Source organism: Lipotes vexillifer, unplaced genomic scaffold (genome assembly GCF_000442215.2).
Source record: "Lipotes vexillifer unplaced genomic scaffold, Lipotes_vexillifer_v1.1 scaffold2116, whole genome shotgun sequence".
Lineage (NCBI taxonomy): Eukaryota > Metazoa > Chordata > Mammalia > Artiodactyla > Lipotidae > Lipotes > Lipotes vexillifer.
In genome coordinates, this window is record NW_006791713.1 from 540,463 (window position 1) to 560,715 (window position 20,253).

The 20,253-nt window shown below is 41.1% G+C and overlaps 1 protein-coding gene across 1 annotated transcript in view; it reads left to right on the forward strand.

The window, feature by feature from the left end:
• The window catches only part of XPO4 (exportin 4), a 108,366-nt gene that overhangs the window by 36,058 nt on the left and 52,055 nt on the right, over nt 1-20,253 (forward strand). Inside the window, exons 6-7 of the mRNA XM_007464508.1 lie at nt 1-128; nt 16,735-16,847. The exon at nt 1-128 is cut by the window's left edge and continues 41 nt beyond it. Of these exons, the coding sequence (XP_007464570.1) occupies nt 1-128; nt 16,735-16,847 (241 nt within the window). The remainder of the gene's footprint in view (nt 129-16,734; nt 16,848-20,253) is intronic.

Below are 20,253 nucleotides of genomic sequence, written 5' to 3' on the forward strand. Positions count from 1 at the left end.
GCTGACAGTGGAAGTCCTGCAGGAATTCAGCAGGCGGGAGCACCTCAGCGCCCAGATGTCATCCGTGTTCCAGCGCTACCTGGCCCTCGCCAACCAAGTCCTGAGCTGGAACTTCCTTCCTCCAAACTATATCCTTTCAACAACCGAACGGTTTATGTGAGGTCATTTTCATAGATTTAATTAATTATGGCTAAAAGTACTTTATCTCTGAAGGTTTATGAAACATGTTTTTGAAAGAAAATAAGAATCTTTTAGAAATGGAATTTTACTTTATTTTATAATACCACAATGCAGTAGAGTACTTAGAAGATTTTCAATTTCATTCATAACTTTGTAGAAGAGGGTTGAATAAATGGAAACATTTGGTGGGTCATTGGGCTGTTGCTAACCAAGGGATAGGAGTATGCCTTAGGAAGGGAAGTGAAAGAGGTGGGAAGTGCATTTTAACCAAGAAACCGAATCATTTTCTCCTGTAACATGTAAATTCCATTCAGATTTTGACTGACTTTCCTTAAGGCGAGTTTGGAGTTCTCTATTTGATCTTTGTGGATTACAGTTGCCCAAGTGTAGATAATAAGGTAGTAACATGTTTACCCTTCGGAGAGTGTTCCCAGTATAAAAATAGGAAAATTCCATTTCTAGCAGGTTATTAGGAATACAAATTAAGTTTAAATAGGTTATATTATAGATACAAAGTGTCTGCTTTTTTATCATTTACTAAAGTGGAGAAATTTGTGTTAGAAATGGAATTCTAGTTCAGAGTTTATGATTTGCTTTTCTAGAACATTGCTACCTCGATAGATTAAAAGCAGTAATGTATGGTGGGCTGCCCGTATGTATCATAGTTGAGTCACACAGATCCAGGCTCAAGGTTCAGCCGATCTCAGGCAGGTTACTCAACGTCTCTGAGTCTCAGTTTCTCCAAATGTAAACTGAGGATATGGATTGTTGAGTGAATTGAAGGAAACAGTACATTTAAAATACACTCGGGAGTTATTAGCCACTGTTTATCGAGCTCTTGGTAGCCTCCTTGAATAAAGAAGTTCCCCAGCTTGCTGTCTGTGCTGTGCCCTTTCTTCTTGATCTGGTATATGCTCCTCATGGCATAGGAAATTACAGGAAGCTTACTTTAACCTGTTCTAGGTGTTGTTAATAGGAGGACGGGGGGGGGGTCTATTTAGGAGAAAAGGGGAGGTGATAAGCAAATAGGACATAGATATCCAGCCACTTGAGAGATGAGGATGAGCCGGGAGCCGTGCACTCACCGACACATATCTGAGCTAATTACCTGGGCTGTAAACTGTGAGGTTTTTAAGGGGGCAGGGGCGGGGTGTAACTCTTTCTTCTGTTTTCAAGCTAATACATTCATGTAATAGAAAATGAGTTGTAAGATGCCATGTAGGGTGCTAGGTCTCTGACGGGAGTCCCGAGTTCTCAGTTCCTTCTCAGAGGCGGTCGTGGTGAGTGGCTGCCTTGCAGGGCAGAGCTCACAGGGAGGCTAGTCATGCCCCCTTCTACCCTAGTCGCTAATCCTCCTTCTGCTAATAGTCAATTTTATATCTTCAGTATATTCCTTTTGGTTGTTAAGAGGCACATATTTTCTTAGGTTTGCTTTTAAAAAATTTTCCCCTTTGTGTTTTGCTATCTAATTTTTGCTCTAGTTTTTGTTAGGGAAAAAAAGAGAAAGATGTTGAAAAACTTTGAGACAGATTTAAAAAGTAACAGGCCATATGGAGCTATCAAAACATTAATTATATATGGGAAAATCAAGGAAAGTTACACTGCATATATTGTAGCCAATTTTAAAGTCTCTGTTTTAGGGGAAAATTCAGTTGGCTGAAAAGTGACTGTTTTGTAAAGGGAAACAGTGCTCTGGGAGTTTGGAAACAAAGTTTGTCTAAAGATACACACATAAAATATTTTTATAAAGCATGTAGATAAAGCTTTGGAAAACTTGTCATCTAAAAATGATAGGCAGGACTACAGTGTTGCTGAAGGAAAGAATTCATCATTTAAAGAAAAGTAGATCTTGCTCTTGATGTACAATGTTCTGTTCATGGCTTACAAGTGAGCTGCTTTGTGCCTATATGTGTTCCTACAGCAGCCATTTGTTGGCTAACAGCTACAGTTAAGCATTCCTTCCTTTAAGTGGATTAGCTTAAGTGTAGGACAAGAATATGGCAATGGAATTAAATGAAGCTGTGTTGTCAGTGCTAATTAAGAAAACTAGTCTCAAGGAACCCAATTCTGCCATAATTTCTAATTTTGGTGATTACTTGCAGATCTGCTGTTCAATAAGCTGGGAAGGAGTTGAATAATTATTTAGTTTTTTAAATTAATTAATTAATTTTTGGCTGCGTTGGGTCTCCGTTGCTGAGCGGCGGCTTTCTCTAGTTGCAGCGAGCGGGGGCTACTCTCCGTTGTGGTGCACGGGCTTCTCATTGTCGTGGCTTCTCTTATTGCAGAACACCGACTCTAGGCGCGCGGGCTTCAGTAGTTGTGGCTTGCAGGCTCTAGAACGCAGGCTCATCAGTTGTGGCGTACGGGCTTAGTTGCTCCGTGGCGTGTGGGTTCTTCGTGGACCAGGGATCGAACCCATGTCCCCTGCAGTGGCAGGCGGATTTTAACCACTGCACCACCAGGGAAGTCCCAATTATTTAGTTTTATACCTTGAAAAAGGTCTAACGATCATATTTAACTTAATTAATATATTGAGTTGATGTCTTTTTAAAATACGATTTGTCTTTTAGGATGGACAGAATAGCAAGTAGACCTTGTAAAAAATACATTGTGTGCTTTGTATCACATCTATTTGATCATTTAGAATGGTATGTTAAATGAGTCTGTGTTAAATTACCAGTATCGATTCCTATTCATAATTTTTGTAATCTGCTATCTTTTTTGTATCTTTTTATTTTGAAGTAATTTTAAGCATGCAGGAAATACTACAAGGGTAGTTGAAAGAATTGCCATATGCCCTTTACCAAGATTCACCAGCTGTTAACATTTTGTTCCATTTCTTATTCTTCCTGTCTCTGTCTCTCATTACACACACACACACACACACACACACACACACACACACGTGTACGTGTGTTTGTATGACAGTATGCGTATATTTAAACACATTTCTCCTGAATCATTTGAGAGCACTTGCAGACATGATACCCATGTACCTCTGAGTACTTCACTGTTTGTTTTCTTGCAAGAATTTTCAGATTGCACTGCGGTTCTTATAGGAGAATGTCTTACAAAACTCTAGTACGATTTTCAAAACCAAGAATTTAATGTTGACCCATTGTTATTATCTAATCTGCAGTCCATATTCAAATTTTGTCAGTTGTCTCACTAATAACCTTTTGTAACTGTTTTCAGTACTTTGTATTTAGTTGTCCTAAGTCATCTTTGATCTGGAAAGCTCCTCAGCTTTTCTTTGTCTTTCATGAATTTGACATATTTGATGTGTATAGATCAATTACTTAAAAAAAATACCCCTCAATTTGGGTCTGTTGGATGTTCCCTCCTGACAGTTTCGGGTTATTGATTTTCGTAGGACTACTGAGCAGTGGTTCCTTTATGTCAGGAGGAGTGTGATCCAGTTTGTCCCATTTGTGGGGAGGGGGGGGTTTCTCTTTGATCTTTTGGTTAAGGTGGTGTGTGCCAGGTTTTTCCATTGTAAAGTTGCTGTTTCTTTTTGTAATTAATAAATGATTTGTGGTGTTATACTTTATATAAATATCCTGTTCCTCCTAGAATTTCAACCATTAGTTCTAGCATCCCTTGGTACTCCTGGCCTGAAACAGTTGGTACGGTCGTTGCACATTGGTGATTTTTCTGATCCCATCATCTCCTTTTGTGCTTACTTTCAGCTTTCTGCCATAAAGAAGGGGTTTCCTTTCTTCATTGATATATTCACTTATATCAGTATCGACTCAGGGATTCTTCTTCAGACTGGATTGTAATCTGTTGCTGCCATTGTGTGTTTTGCTGCCCAAATTGTGCCAGGTCTGGCCCTTGTCAGCTGACTTCTCTGTCCTTTTGGTTTGTCCCACTGTTCTAAGTTTTAACTGAAACAACACGGGTTTAAATTTTTAGGAATGAATGACTTATTTTAGATGTTCTATGAAGAGTTCACTCTAAGTATTTAAAAGTTTTCTTTTAAATGTTAAGAAATTTAAACACGGAGCTCCCTTAAAGAAAATATCTGCACGGACCCACTTTGTCTGTGCCTGTGCTCAGGTAGTGTCCGTTGCAGTGATAATTGGCTATTTTCTAGAACAGCTTTATTGAGATGTATTTCACATTCCAAACCGTCTGCCCATTTAAAGGATACAATTCAGTGGTTCTTTGTGCCATCATAGACTTGTACAGCACGACTGTCGTTAACATTAGAACATTTTCATCACCCCAAAAAAGAAGCCCTTGTATCTGTTAGTGGTCATTCCCTGTTTCCCCCAAATTCACCAGCCCATGGCACTCACTCATCTCCTTTCTGTCTCTATGCTGGACATTTCATGTAAATCGAGTCATGTAATGTATGGTCTTTTGTGACTGGCTTTCATTTAGCCTGATGTTTTCAGGATTCATTCATATTGTAGCATGCATCAGCACTTCATTCCTTTTTATTGCCATGTAATATTCTGTTGTAAGGATATGCCATATTTTTATTTATTCATTGATTAGTTGATTGACAGTTGGATTGTCTCAACTTTTTGGCTATTATGAATAATGCTGCTATGAACATTCGTGTGTAGTACAAGTTTTTGTGTGGACTTAATATTTTCATTCCTCTTGGCTATACCTAGGAGTGGAATTGCTGGATCATAAGGAAACTCATTGTTTAACCTTTTGAGGAACTGCCAAGCTGTTTTCCAAGGTGGCTGTACCATTTTACAGTCCCAGTAGCATTATATGAGGGTTCCAGTTTCTCCACATCCTGGTCAACACTTGTTATCTGTTTTTTGTTTATAACTGTCTTATTTCATATGGAGTGGTATCTCATTGTGATTTTGATTTGCATTACCCTCATGGTTAATGTATCAGACATCTTTTTTGTGGTTATGGGCCATTTGTGAATCTTCTTTGAAGAAATGTTTGTTCATATCCTTTGTCCATTTTTAAATTGGATTATTTGTCTCTTTAAAATTGAGTTGTAACAGTTTTTTATATCTTCGGATAAAAATCCTGTAGCAGATAAATGATTTTCAAATATGTCCTCCCTTTCTGAGTTGTATTTTTACCTTGTTTTTAAAAAACATTTATTCATTCATTCATTCATTCATTTATTCATTTATGGATGGCTGCATTGGGTCTTTGTTGCTATGTGCAGGCTTCTCATTGCAGTGGCTTCTCTTGTTGCGGAGCATGGGCTCCAGGTGCTGGGCTTTAGTAGTTGCGGCACGCCGGTTCAGTAGTTGTGGCTCACGGGCTCTAGAGCGCAGGCTCAGCAGCTGTGGCGCACGGACTTAGTTGCTCTGCGGCATGTGGGATCTTCCCAGACCAGAGCTCGAACCCGTGTCCCCTTCATTGGCAGGCAGATTCTTAACCACTGCGCCACCAGGGAAGTCCATATTTTTACTTTTTTATGGTGAACTTTGAAGCACAGAAAGTTTTAATTTTTATGATATTTATGTCTTTTTTCTCTTGTTGTCCTGTCTCAGAAACCATTGCCTGATCCAAGGCCATGAAGACTATGCCAGTGTTTTTTTCTAAGACTGACTTCTTACATATAGGCTCTTATATTGAGGTCTTTGATCCATTTTGAGTTAATTTCTGTATATCATGAGAAATAATGATGCAACTTGATTCTGTTGCATGTGGATATCCAGTTATCCTAGCAGATCACTGACAGTTGATGAGAGGGAGGAAGAGTCTGGTGGAGTAGGAAGCACTGGAGAGAGAGTGGTGGTGGGCGGTGACTGACTGCAACTTCGTTGCCCTAACGTCATTTGTGGGTTATTCGTCTTTTTAAGATTTATGAGTTGTGGGACTTCCCTGGTGGTTCAGTGGTTAAGACTTTGCCTTCCAGTGTAGGGGATGCGGGTTTGATCCCTGGTAGGGGAGCTAAGATCCCACGTGCCGTGCAACCAAAAAACCAAAACATAAAACAGAAGCAATGTTGTAACAAATTCAATAAAGACTTTAAAAATGGTCCACATCAGGGGCTTCCCTGGTGGCACAGTGGTTAAGAATTCACCTGCCAGTGCAGGGGACACGGGTTCGAGCCCTGGTCCGGGAAGATCCCACATGCTGCAAAGCTACTAAGCCTGTGGACCACAACTGCTGAGCCTGCGCTCTAGAGCCCGTGAGCCACAGCTACTGAGCCCACGCGTCTAGAGCCCGTGCTCTGCAGCAAGAGAAGCCACCGCAACGAGAAGCCTGTGCACTGCAACGAAGAGTAGCCCCCGCTCACCGCAACTAGAGAAAGCCCGTGCACAGCAACGAGGACTCAATGCAGCCAAAAATAAATAAATAAAATAAAAATTTTTTAAATAAATAAATAAAAATGGTCCACATCAAAAAAATCTTTAAAAAGGAAAGATTTATGAGTTGTAAGAGTTCTTTGTGAACTCTGAATATATAACACAAATTCTTTAGTGGATGTATGCTTTTCACATATTTTCTCCCATTCGGTGGGTTGTCTTCTTACTTTCTTGATGATGTCCTTTGAAACAGAAATTTTAAATTTTGTTGATGTCTGATTCATCTCTTTTTTCTTTTGTTGCTTTTGATATATTTAAGATGGCTTTGCATAATCCAAGGTCACAAAGATTTTTTAAAATAGACTTTTGTTTTTTAGAGCAGTTTTCGGTTCATAGCACTCTTGAGCAGGAGGTACAGAAAGTTCCCATGTGCCCTCTCCCCAACACGTGCATGGTCTTCCATCATCAGCACCCTACCAGAGGGTGGCTTTTTTTTATAATGGAAGAACCTGTATTGACACATCATTGTCCCCAAAGTCCGTAGTTTACATTAGGGGTCACTCTTGGTGTTCTGTAGGTTTGGACAAATGTACAATGACATGTATCCACACTGCTGTCTCACATAGAGTAGTTTTACTGCCCTGCAAGTCCTTTGTGATCCACCTGTTCACCCCTTCCTCTCCCTGTACTCTAGGGACCCGCTGATCTGTTCACTGTCTCCACAGTTGTGCCTTTTCCAGAACGCCATATGGTTGGGATCATACAGTGTGTAGCCTTTTCAGATGGGCTTTCCCCGAGTCACATGCAATTAAGGTTCCTCCATGCTCCTCCATGGCTGATAGCTGATTTCTTTATATCACTGATTAATATTCCACTGTCTGGATGCCAGTGGACTCAGCCATTCCACCAATGAAGGACAGCTTGGTTGCTTCCAAGTTTGGGCAGTTATGAATAAACGTGTGTGCAGGTTTTTGTGTGGATATAAAATTTCAGCTCCTTTTGGTAAATTCCAAGGAGTGCAATTGCTGGATTGTTTGGTGGGGGGTATGTTTAGTAAGAAACTGCTAAACTGTCTTCCGAAGTGGCTGCACCATTTTGCGTTCCCACCGACAGTGAGGGAGCGTTCCTGCTGCTCCACACCCTCAGCAGCGATTGGTGTTGTCAGTGTTCTGGATTTGGACCTTTCTCATAGGGGTGGAGTGGTATCTCAGTTGTTTTGCTTTGCATTTCTCTAAAGACCATGTGACGTTGAACATCTTTTCATGTGCTTATTTGACACCTGTATGTCTTCTTTGGTGAGGTGTCTGTTAAGGACCTGGGTCCATTTTTAACCAGATGGTGTGTTTTCTTATTGTTAAATTTTAAGAGCTCTTTTTATATGTTGGATAATAGTCTTTTATCAGAGATGTCTTTTGTAAATATTTCCTCCCAGTCTGTGGCTTATTGTCTTATTCTCTTGACAGTGTCTTTCACAGAGCAGAGGTGTTTAATTTTAGTGAAGTCCAGCTTATCAATTCTTTCTTTCATGGATCATGCCTTGTTATTTTGCTAAAAAGTCATTGCCAAACCCAAGGTCATCTAGATTTTCTCCTATGTTATCTTTTAGGAATTTTACAGGTTTTTGGTTTTGTTTTTGTTTTTCTTGACCACGCTGTGTGTCATGTGGGATCTTAGTTCCCCGACCCGCACCCCCTGCATTGGAAGCATGGGGTCGTAACCACTGGACTGCCAGGGAATTCCCTTACAGTTACGCATTTTACATTTAGGTCTATGATCCAGTTTGAGTTGATTTTTATGAAAGGCGTAAGGTCTATCTGTATCTTGATTCTTTTTTTTTTTTTTTTTTTTTTTTTTTTTTTGTGTGTGGATGTCCAGTAGTTAAGTACCATTTGTTGAAGACTTTTTTTGGCTCCATTGCAGTTTACTACTTTGTTAAAGATCATTTGACTTCACGTATGTAGGTCTGTTTCTGGTTTCTGTATTCTGTGCTGTTGATCTATTTATTCTTTCTCCAATACCATACTGTCTCGGTTATTGTAGATTTATAGTAAGTTGAGTTGTGTCAGTTCTCTGACTTTGTTCTTGTCCTTAAGGTCACAAAGATTTAGTCCTTTATTTTCTTCTAAGGGTTTTATGTAGGCCTTTCATACGGTAGGTCTATGATCCGTTTTATGTTTTGTGGAGGTATAAGGTATAACAGGATCCTGTTGTTCCTGCATCATTTGTTGAAAAAGGTATTTTTTTTTCCAGTCGAATTGTTTTGGCCCCCTTGTATAAGATCACCTGGCTGTAAATGTAACAGTATTTCAAGATTATTTAGTCTTCTCTCTGTCTCTTTCATATCCATTTGAAGTTTAGGATCAGTTTATCAATTTCTGCAAAAAAGGCAGCTGGGATTTTGATAGGGATTATGTTGAATCTGTAGATCAGTTTGAGGAGAGCTGCCATGTTAACAAATGGCAAAATATTAAGTTTTCCGATGCATGAGCATGGGATGTCTTTCCATTTTTTCAGATCTTTAGTTTCTCTCAACACTGTTTTATAGTTTTCAGAGTAGAAGTTTGAATGTCTTCTGTTAAATTTATTCTGAGTATTTTATTTTTTAATTCAATTATAAATGGAGTTGATTTTACAATTATTTTTGTGTTCATAGTGGTGTATAGAAAAACAAATTTTTGTATATTGATCTTGTACCATGTAGCTTTGCTGAACTTGTTTTTTTAGTTCAAATAGTATTTTTTTGGATTTCCTGTGTATATGTCTTCAGCAAACCTTTTTTTTGGGGTGGGGGCAGTGCCATGCAGCATGCGGGATCTTAGTTCCCCCACCAGGGATGGAACCCGTGCTCCATGCGTTGGGAGCGTGGGGTCTTAACCACTGGACTGGACCACCAGGGAAGTCCCTGCAAACCATTATTTTTCTTAAAGGATTATTACATGTAGGTTTTATACATGTAGAAGGTGATTTAGGAAAGCATCCTCCACTCCAGGCCTGGTGCAAAGTCTATAGCTCCTGGGCTTTGGCAGGTGTTAAAATCATCTCCTGGGGCTTCCCTGGTGGCGCAGTGGTTGAGAGTCCGCCTGCCGATGCAGGGGATGCGGGTTCGTGCCCCGGTCTGGGAAGATCCCACATGCTGCGGAGCGGCTGGGCCCGTGAGCCATGGCTGCTGAGCCTGCGCGTCCGGAGCCTGCGCGTCCGGAGCCTGTGCTCCGCAACGGGAGAGGCCACAACAGTGAGAGGCCCGCATACCGCAAAAAAAAAAAAAAAAAAAAAAAAAAAAATCATCTCCTGGCCCAGTGAGCTAATTGCTCTGGCCATTCTGCCCTGGTCTTACTGTCTTGAAAGATCTGAGGTGAAATCCACCTGCTTTTCATTCTGTTTTAGATTATTATTGTGTAAAGAAAGTACCCTAGTCCTAGGATCCTCTGTTATACCACCACCCCATTTACAAACGGGCGCTAGGATTCTGGATGGTTTGGTCTCTACCTTTCTCTCCGAACTCTCTTTGTCCTCTTTCTGTTGGTGCTGCACCCACAGGCCAAGTTTCCTTCTGCCCTGGCACCTTTGCAGGTGAACTTTTCCCTTGCCTCCTAGTTGTGCCTCCGTCATTCACTCCAGACGAGGTCAGGTTTCTTTTGATGTGGCTTTTTTTTTTTTTTAATTTACATTTTTGGCTGCGTTGGGTCTTTGTTGCTGCGTGTGGGTTTTCTCTAGTTGTGGCGAGCAGGGGCTACTCTTAGTTGTGGTGCACGGGCTTCTCATTGCGGTGGCTTCTCTTGTTGTGGAGCACGGGCTCTAGGCGCGTGGGCTCAGTAGTTGTGGCATGTGGCCTCAGTAGTTGTAGCTCGCAGACTCTAGAGCACAGGCTCAGTAGTCGTGGCGCACAGACCCAGTTGCTCCGTGGCATGTGGGATCTTCCTGGACCAGGGCTCGAACCCCATGTCCCCTGCATTGGCAGGCGGATTCTTAACCACTGCACCACCAGGGAATCCCCTGCTGCGGCTCCTGATATGCATGTTATACACACTTCTCTCCCATTTGGCCCACTTCTTCATTGTAATTTTCCTTTTGTTAGCCTGCTGGAGCAGTACATGTTTACTGCTTGCCTGGAGGCTCAGGAAAGCACGGGCCGTGTTTTGTCCACTGTGTTGTCCACACTGTGCAGTATCTAGCATGTAGTAACAGAGGCCTAACAAATAGATATGTTTTAGTTATTGAGACAAGGTGATTCAGAAGCAGTGTCTCAGTTCTCGGCTGTCTGTTTATGCTGCTCGTATTGTTTAGCCATTAGCTCACCTAGCGTCCATAAATGCTTCGGGGCTTTGGCAATGCTAATCATAAATGACAATATCGTTTTGTAATAAGAATGCTTGGCAGGTATGTTTGGTATGTTGGCTTCAGTAATAATTCTTTTTTTAGTTTGGTTACACTGCCTTTTATTGGTATTCTATTTTTGTGTATCTGATTTGGTTTTGGTAAAAATTTTTTCAACTCAAGCTCTTGGGGAAAGCTAACTAGATCATAAAATAGTAACGGGACACAGAAGCTTTCACCTAAATTAGGATTTCCAGTAAAGCCAACGTTACTATTTGGAGGCAAGGCTTTGGAAAACATTCAGGTGAGGTCAGTTCTCCTTTATTTCAAAGGACTTTGGTTACTTGGACTAAGTGCTGTGTGAGACCGGGCTCAGTGGTTCTGTGCTGTGCCAGAAATAGCAGTTTTTGTTGTTAGAAAAATTAGTAGTGACAGAGATTAAATATATAAGAAGAAAAGCTGGGCTTCCCCTTGCTTCTGAAATTTTGTTTTACTAATGAGGTGGGATAAAAAGAATATGGGAAGATGGGGAAATTAAAGTATTCCTTTTTTAAAATGTCCATTGTTGCTACAAGATCTTACTGTATTGTGAAGTTCTTATAAGAATAGGCAGTGGAGATTTTCAGACTTTCCATGTTTGCCTGAGGGTAATTTGTAGCTGTTGTGTGCCTCTTTTGTTGCTTTACTGTCAGTTACCACCACAAGATGATCCCCATACAGAAGGTGTTCATAGATGGACTAGACCTCATTTGCATGTGGAAGGCCCGGTGTGTTTCAGAGGTGACCTCCCCCCTTCTGTTAAGAGCATGCACTTACAGGTCACACTGTGTGGTTGAGACAGAAGACTTTGTGGGTTTATCCAGTGGCAGTCGTGGCCGCTGCGGCTGAGCTCCGTCCTCCTGGCTCCTCAGGTGTGTGTGGTGCTGGCCGGCGTGTCCAGGGCAGGGCAGGGCAGTTGCTGCGTGTCTGTGCCTCTGGTTTCTCAGGAGCGGGTGAGCTTCCCCAGCAGAGAGCTTTAGAGCTCGGTAGGATGGCCGTGGGAGAAAGGCCAGGAGACAGAGAGTTAATTCTTCAGTGTGTGTGTGCGAGGTTGAGTTGACTTCCAGCTGTGACTGATTTCCAGGGAACTGAGAGCGCAGAGCTCAGAAGACGGGCTGGGTTTTCGGACTTCAGAATTACAGCCTTGCTCACAGACGGGCTTGTACGGTGTCCAGTGACAGGAGAGTCCTTGTATGGTAGCTCCTGGTTCTCGAAGTGGTGAAAACATGGCAAGGTGAAGTGATGTTGATGTGATGACAGATTTTTAAAAAGACATAGGATTATTAAAGGCTGAAAGCAGCTCTCTATGGCTGTCACGTGGGGTGAATTTTATTTGATCACAAAATGAATGATTCTGATACAAAATATAAATTAACCTGAGTTTAGTATTTATTTTAGAAAAATATGTAAAGCCATAGCCCCAGAAAATTCTTGGTTTAAAATCTGATTTGAATTTTGGTAAATGATTGCTATCTAATGGTATCAATCTGGTGTGACTTATATGTCTCCGAAAATCTTACAAGCATATAATAAACGATCAATTAGTAAATAATCACTTCATTGTCAGACTTCTCTTTTATTGGTAATATATTTGGATAAAAATAAAGCAATATAATGTTGATATTATGACATGGCTGTTAAAGTAGTTCTGTAAACTGAAACTTTTTTTTGCAACTTTTAAATAGGAACCTGCTGTTTTATTAAAACTGTTAGAGACTATTGCTGTGTATAACAGTTTTTTGGGAAAAGTTATTTTTGGATATCAGGAAGAGAGAAACATGATTAACATTTGTATATGATAGTCTAGGCTTGGAGAGAATTATAGGTTATTAAACAAGAACTTGAAAAAAGTAAAGATTTTTGAGAAGGAGTAAAGGAAGACGCAAAACTAGGAAAGAAGGAGGAAATACTGCTTTATTTAAATTTTAAATCATTTAAAAAAATATTGTCTTAAGAGGAGAAGTGATAGAATTTTAGTGATGGTCTTCTTGTTGTTTTTAAAGTATTCTACATTAAGAATTATCTGAGGAGAAGTGGTATTTGGGGGTCACTTATACATAGATACAGAAATAGTTGGTAATACCAAATTAAAAGTTGAATTGAATATGCAGAAACGGTCCAGATCTGCATGTGAAAGTCTGTTCACACTGTGATAGGCTTCTAACTAGCTTTTTAATTGAAAAGTAGTGCATGTGCCTTCTTAATAACAGTATTTCAGGCAACACAACACAGAAGGGCCCTTATTCCCTCCTCTTTACAGGCAGCGCCTTCAGCAGATTCACAGTCCAGTGTGCTGACTACAACGTGTATTTCTTGTTCGAATAGCACTGTTCTTAAAGATTTGTTCCATTCATTACTGTACTGTTCTTTTTGCTGTTTTTATGTTAAGTTTGTATTAAAATGCTTTTGGAGATAATTACATGTTCTTTTCGTAGAGAGAGAGAGATTATTTATAACTAAGTCATACGGTTGTGTCTCACTGTACACACTGGAGCATGTGTTCATTCTTACTATGAACAACTGGTACTGGGTGGCGGTGCTCGGCTGGCTGGTAAAAGGGAAGGTGGGTTAGTCTGCAGTGCTGTAGGGTAACTTCAGAGAACAGCTAGTGTGGCCTCTTCGCCAGGAGCTCTGCCTGTGAGCTTTCTTAATAGGAGGCAAATGTCATGCCAGAGGTAGAGATCCTTCCCAGGTTTGGAGTTAAAAACAAAACTCACATGGAACTTTAAAATAATTATTGGAGAAAAGTATTTTATGATTGTGTCAGATATTAAAGTCTCAGATCTCCTTGTGCTGTGGGCAACATGTAAGGAATGACAATTCTAAAACCATGCTGGTCGTCGGCTTTTTAAGAGCATTTGGCCATACAGACTGGGCACTGGGAACAGTGTGTTTAAAACCGACCAAGATCAAGAGAAGCTAGCATCAGGTTTAAAAAAAATAAGTAAAAGATTTGAGGATTATTTTGCACCTGATGTTTAGGTGAGCAATTGCATTTAATTCCATCTCATAGCTGGAAAAAAGGCTTCTCTCAAACTTACATCCTTCTGTTTCCTCTTAATATTAGTAACTGATATCTACAAGTATTTATGGAGTGTCCACATTTTGTAATTGAATGAAAGATAGCAAAGAAATCTTGGTCTAGGTCTCGTTTCCTTTTGTAATATTTATTAATCTTTGACGTTAATCAGCTCTCACTTGCTAAAGGACCTGGATGACCCCCTCGTTGTTTTGTAACTGGCAGGCTTGGTCAGTTGCAGGACTCTTCACTCGCTTGAAACGAGCTTTTCCACATTTCCAAGACTAGCAAAGTCCATAAACACCACTCTTTGCGTCCACCCACAGCGCCCCTCCTCTGTGTTGGGCCTCTGAGGGGCCTCCGCTGCTCCTCACCTGAGAGCTGCGTGCATTTGCTCTGCCCAGGTGGCTGTGCGAACGAGACCCAGGACAGGTGGCCTGACCGTTTCATTACGGTTCAGTGACTCTGTCTCACATCCCACCTAAGGTAAAAGTAAAATCATGACACCGTTAGTGAGCAGATAAAGTATTAAGACATTCTGTCATTTTCCTCATGGAAAGTGTTTAGTGATTATACACATACTTTGTTTGTTAGATTTGGGTGTCTGACACATAAAGCTTCTTATCATCTTAATGTCAGATTGCGACTCCTTAAAAAATGTAACTAGATTGTCATAATTTGTGCATCTTTGTTCAATGTAGAACTAAGTATTTAATAAATACTTTTCATTACTGAACAATTTATATACCAAAAAATTGCCTTTTAATTGAAAAAATAGGACACTGAAAATTAAGGGAATTAACCTGGAAAAGAAGTGGAATATTTTTTATGAAGTACAAAAACTTCATCCTCTTACTCTCAGGTGCTTTATTTCATGTGCTTGAGCCTCCTTTTTTGTTGTTGTTGTTGTTGTTTTGGCGGTACGCGGGCCTCTCACTGTTGTGGCCTTTCCTGTTGCGGAGCACAGGCTCTGGACGCGCAGGCTTAGCGGCCATGGCTCACGGGCCCAGCCGCTCCGCGGCACGTGGGATCCTCCCGGACCGGGGCACGAACCCGCGTCCCCTGCGTCGGCAGGCGGATTCTCAACCACTGCGCCACCAGGGAAGCCCGAGCCTCCTTGTTTTATGCCCCAGCTTTTACTGTGGAAAATTCCAAAGGTGCACAAAAATAGAATACAGCTTCACCAGCTGTGTTTTATTTCCTCTCTGCTCTTCCACCCCCAGATTATTGTGAAGCACATCCCAGACATCAGATTTCACCCACCACCATTTCAGTTTGTTTCTCTAAAGGATAATCGAGCCCCCGTTTTTAGACAACACATGGAAAGACCTAGTGTTTAGCTGTTCTCTTCTGGGTGAGAGCCCAGTACTAACAATCTCACACCAGCTAGGTGCCTCGCGAGAAGATGAAGTCGCTCTAGAAGCTACGGACACACCAGTGGCTCTGGGTCAGGAGGCCCCGCGCTGCTGGTGTTGCAGAGTCCGGCAGCTCCTTCCTTCTGGCCCCAGTTCTCCCTGCCGTCCACAAGGGGGCAGACAGAGGAAGAGAAAAGTGAGATTTAAACGAACCTGGTTTGAGTTTCACTTTTATTCAGCAGTTAAGTGCAGTCACAGAACAGTTCTGGAGTGATTTTTCAGAAACAAGCAGTGGCTTCTTTTCTGAAAGAACTCTTGGTACCCCTTCTTGCTCTTCAGACACAAAACAATATTAGTTATTTTAAGAGAGGGTTAAACAAAAATCCTTTTAAACAATTTCCATAGCGTTGCCTTTAATTTTCTGTTAATGATTTGGGCTTTACTGAACATGTAGAATTGGAACTTACATCTCATTTTTGCAAACCGTAGTTGGGATATTAACGTGTTGAAATTTCTCATTGGGTGATGAGAATGGTCTAGCTCAGGGGTCCCCAACCTTTTTGGCACCGGGGACCGGTTTCATGGAAGACGGTTTTTCCACGGGCGGGGCGGGGGGCGTGTTTCAGGCGGTGATGCGAGCGATGGCGGGGTTGTGGGGGTGGGGGGTAGCGGCGGATGAAGCTTCATGTGCTCGCCCGCCGCTCACCTTCTGCCGTGTGGCCGCGGGGTCGATGCTGGACCTTGGCTGGGGGGTTGGGGACCCCTGGTCTAGCTGATGTATTTCTGTTGGGCATTTGATGAGCGTGGAAGGGGCGTAACGCTGTCTGTGCCCAGACAGGTTTCTCCTTTCCTGAAACCTCAGCTACCGTGTCTGTGTCCCTGAATGAGTTAATGTTCACAAACACCTGTAGGTGTATCTTATGGTTACTCTCTGTGTGGTAAAGACGGTGTTCTGTTTGAAGCAGCTTGACAGTGAACACCTGAACATCATAAGCGTTGCTTTTTAGCCTGGGCTAGAGTTTTATGTAAAGTGATAATTGTCTTTGTGTGGAGTTGGATGCTCTGATGTTTGGAAGTCCTTCGGTAGGATGTATATTTGCTCTTCCTGTTCTCTTTTTGTTTCCCAGTAAGTGTATTTCTTTTGGGAAAATGCTATTTTTCCAAGCAGACTGTATGAGACTCACATTTTGTATAAGTGGTTTTAGCTGCTGTAAGATATTGGGGGACGTGATGGGATCAACATGTAGAAATTGGTTCTTTTCTTGCATGTGTTTTGGCATCTGTTTTGCGTTAGTGTTTCTCCTCCTGTTGCCACCACTCAGATCACCTGTGCTCAGACTTTATGTACCCCTGCAGCATGATATATAATTATGATGAAACTGTTATCTGCATTCCTCTAGCATTCTTTTTTTCAGCACTTAATGCCTTTTATTCCTTAGCTTCAGGCGTGAATTATGTAGCATATGTGAAGAGGCTTAAACTGTTTCCATTACATTCTTTCTGTATGGCTCCGTTATATTTAGGATATACTTACATTTTAGACAAAGTCGGAATGTTATTGTGGTTGACCTTGACCCCAGCTAACTGGGAAGACATTATATAGCCATGTTTGAGTCCTCGCAAAATGTGCTCCTGAAGCCCACGGAGTCCTGGCGGGAGGCCCTTCTGGACAGCAGGGTCATGGAGCTTTTCTTTACCGTAAGTCCTGCTCTCCCTCGCCACAGGGAAGCCACAGAAAAGTGCCACGGGAAGAATGCGTGCTTTTGTATCTTTTTTAAGTAAATCAAGACAGATTGCTTTTCTCCTCCAAAGCCTTCTCTCCTGATCAGTATATTTGCTTAAACAAAGATTATATAGAAATGTTTTTGCTGGTTTATTAAAATGTTATATAACTATGAAGGGTTTAACGTTGTAGAGCTCAAGCTTTTTGGTCTCAGGACCTCTTTGTGCTCTTAAAAATCATCGAGGACCCCGAAGGGCTTTTGTTTATGTGGGTTATAGCTATTAGTGTTTACCATTTTAAAAATTCAAACTGAGAACTTACAAAAATAATTTATTAATTCACTTAAAAATAGCGATACCAAACCACTACATATTAACGTAAATAACATTTCAGTGAACAAATAGCTATGTTTTTTAAAACAAGCAGACAAAAAGTTTAGTGAGAAGAGTGGTATTGCTGACATTTTTGCAGACCTCTCCAATGTCTGGTGTCACAGAAGACAGCCAGGCCCTCTCACCTGCTGCTGCGTTCGCTCAGTTGCAGTGTTACAGTCACGTAGAACGTGGGTGTGTGACGGTAGGAATGGAAAAGGCAAACACTGCCTTAGTGGTATTATGAGAGTAGATTTGACCTTACAGACAACTTGACAGGGTGTCAGGAACCTTTGGGGATCCCTGGGCCACACTTTGAGAAGTGCTATTCTAGAGCAGTACACTTTTTGTGTACTGATTAGCAGCCATGGATTAAGTTAGTGTTACTGAGTAACAGTTTATTTCAGCTGTAACTTTCAGTAGTCCTGTTTATTGTTTACTAAATACCAAGAAGTTAGGAATGTGCTCCCATGTTTGCCCAAGAGGACCCCCCAATGTAATAGTCAAAAGCTGGAGAAAATATGGAAAATGCGTGTGTGTCTAGCAAGTATGTGTGTGTGTTTTGGATACAGGTTTGCAGACGTAGGGCAAGCATACAAGTTAGCTAGGTATGATGACTGGGGCAAAAGTCCAAATAAAGACCAATTAAAAAGAAAAAAGAAAGCTATTTTGCTAAATCCAACCATTAATTATAGTTTACCTTTTCATGTGTTTTAAAGGTACTGTTCACGAGCCTTACAAATTTCGCCCCTAGGTGTGGTACGTAAAAATATTTTTCTATAGAAGTGTTCAGACCGAGTATTACCTTGCATTTTCTTCTTGAAATCCGAGACGCGATGGCTAAAAACGTTATCAGTTTCAAAGATAATTGTAACTACATTTTAACATTCTGTTGCCTGCCTCTGGCAGAAATTGTTTTGATGTGTATCCAAGTTCAGTTCTCTGTTACTCATTTGACTGAAATTGGATCCCGTTCCAGCAGTTTTTGAAAAGGTGAAAAACTTGCTGGCGGTGCTGGAAGCAGCTCCCCTGTCTGAACAGCTGTCTGGACGCAGTAGACAGCTGCTCCTGTCAGCTGGGAGCCTCCACATGCAGATAAACTTCTGCATCTGAAAGTTAACCCCTTTCACATTGTGATTTTAACAGTTTTGTGTTTGTGGCCTATTACTTTCACGTATGCACTTTATGAACAATTTTAATTTTGTTATTTGTTAGAAAAATGTCAGTGACTAATCTTTTAATTTCATTCAGTTTTTTTTAAAGTTTATTTTCAATTATGTGAATTCATTGCCTATTTGAAGCAGTTTTCCAATGCATGTCACTTTTTCTCTAGATTTGAATCGCTGCACTTACGTGTACTATGTCGTGGCCTCGAGACCCAGATGTGACCCGTCGGGGTTCAGGAGACCTTAGATGGCCTTCTGCCCCCTGCAAGTTGACAGACTTCTCCAGTTTTCTTCTTTCCATTAGGTGTTGGAGAAACCACTCTCCTTAGTTTTTCCTTTTTGACATATTCTTCCTGATCTCATTTATGGTCTCTTCTATTCTGCTCATTGGATAAATACTGGTGTTCCTATCTCAGTTCTCAGCTTTGCTGACTGTGTACGTGTTCCTTGGGCTTCTTTTTCCACTCGTAGCTCACCGAGCGACACTTCTGCACCAAGGACTCCTCGTCTGCATTCAGCGCAGGCTGCTCCTGTGTCCCAGAGCCTCGTAATCCTCGCGCTGGGTGCTTTAACTTGGATGCCCGAAGTCGTCTCGGATTCAGTGTGTTCCCATAGAACTCAGCGTCTTACTAACGTACTTTTCTTTATTCCTTGTCCGTATTTCTTGTCTTGCTTCTCCAGTCACCTCCCTGGGTCTTCCGCTAGACTTTGCTTTTCTTTATCCCTCTGCTTTTCCCTATTCAGGTGGTGAATTCAGGTTTTAATTTGTGTAACATGGTTCAGATATGGTAGAATTCCTTTGTAATGGAAGAGAGCAAGAATCTACCGTGTTACATAAGAATCAGCCATTGATTTATCATGTTTTATGTGGTTCATATTTTAGGAAACATAAGTATGCCCAGTGAAGTCAGGCTCTGAGGACAGTTTCTTATTTTTATTTTATTTAATCACGTAATCCATGTTGGCTGTTTCTTTTGCTTCCCCATGTCTGGACCAGGATCGAGCAACCATTTGGCTGTGTGGGTGGAGAAGCAGCCCTCTGTGGTCCCAGGTTGCGTTGTCTCTGTCATGTTTAAATGTTGATAAGGTTAAAAAAACAAGGTGACAGAAATGTAGTTACAGTTTTCACATAAGGAACTTCAGAATAAGCTGTGTTCAGAAGTTCTTGAATAGAATGGATATGTGGATTTGTGATTGTACTTTAAATTTACTATATATAAAACTTAGAATGTATTTTGAAAAACACTTGTGTTGTTCTAGACCAGGGATTGGCTGGGTAGAATATTAGGCTTTGCAGGTCATTAGTTCTCTGAGGCAGCTTCAGCTCTGGCCTCCCAGTACAAGCAGTTACAGCAAAACTTCTCTGACGGCTGTTAAAACGTGAATTTTGTATAATTTTCACATGTCTTGAAATATTATTCTTTGGTTTTGTTTTTCCCAACCACATAAAAAGGTAAAAACCATTCTTACCTCACAGGCCACACAAAAGCAGGCAGGATGCCAGGTCTGGCCTGTGGGCTGTGGATTGACAACCCCTTTTCTAAACCCCTTTCAGCATGTCAGTAGATTAATTAACTTTGTAACTTAACAGTGAGTTTTTAATATTTTAAATTTCTTAGAACCTTAAGAAGTTCAGGAATTAAAGATTAATGGAATCAACCAGTGAATTAAGGGTTTATGAGTATTTACTGTGTCCCCGCACTGTACCAGTGACTAGTTGGGAAACATCCTAACTTCAAGTAATTTATAAATGATTGCAGAGTCAGAGTGAAATAACCTGACACAGATAGAGAATAAATGTTTAAATTGTGTGACACTCAGAAAGCACAGAGATTTGTATAGGG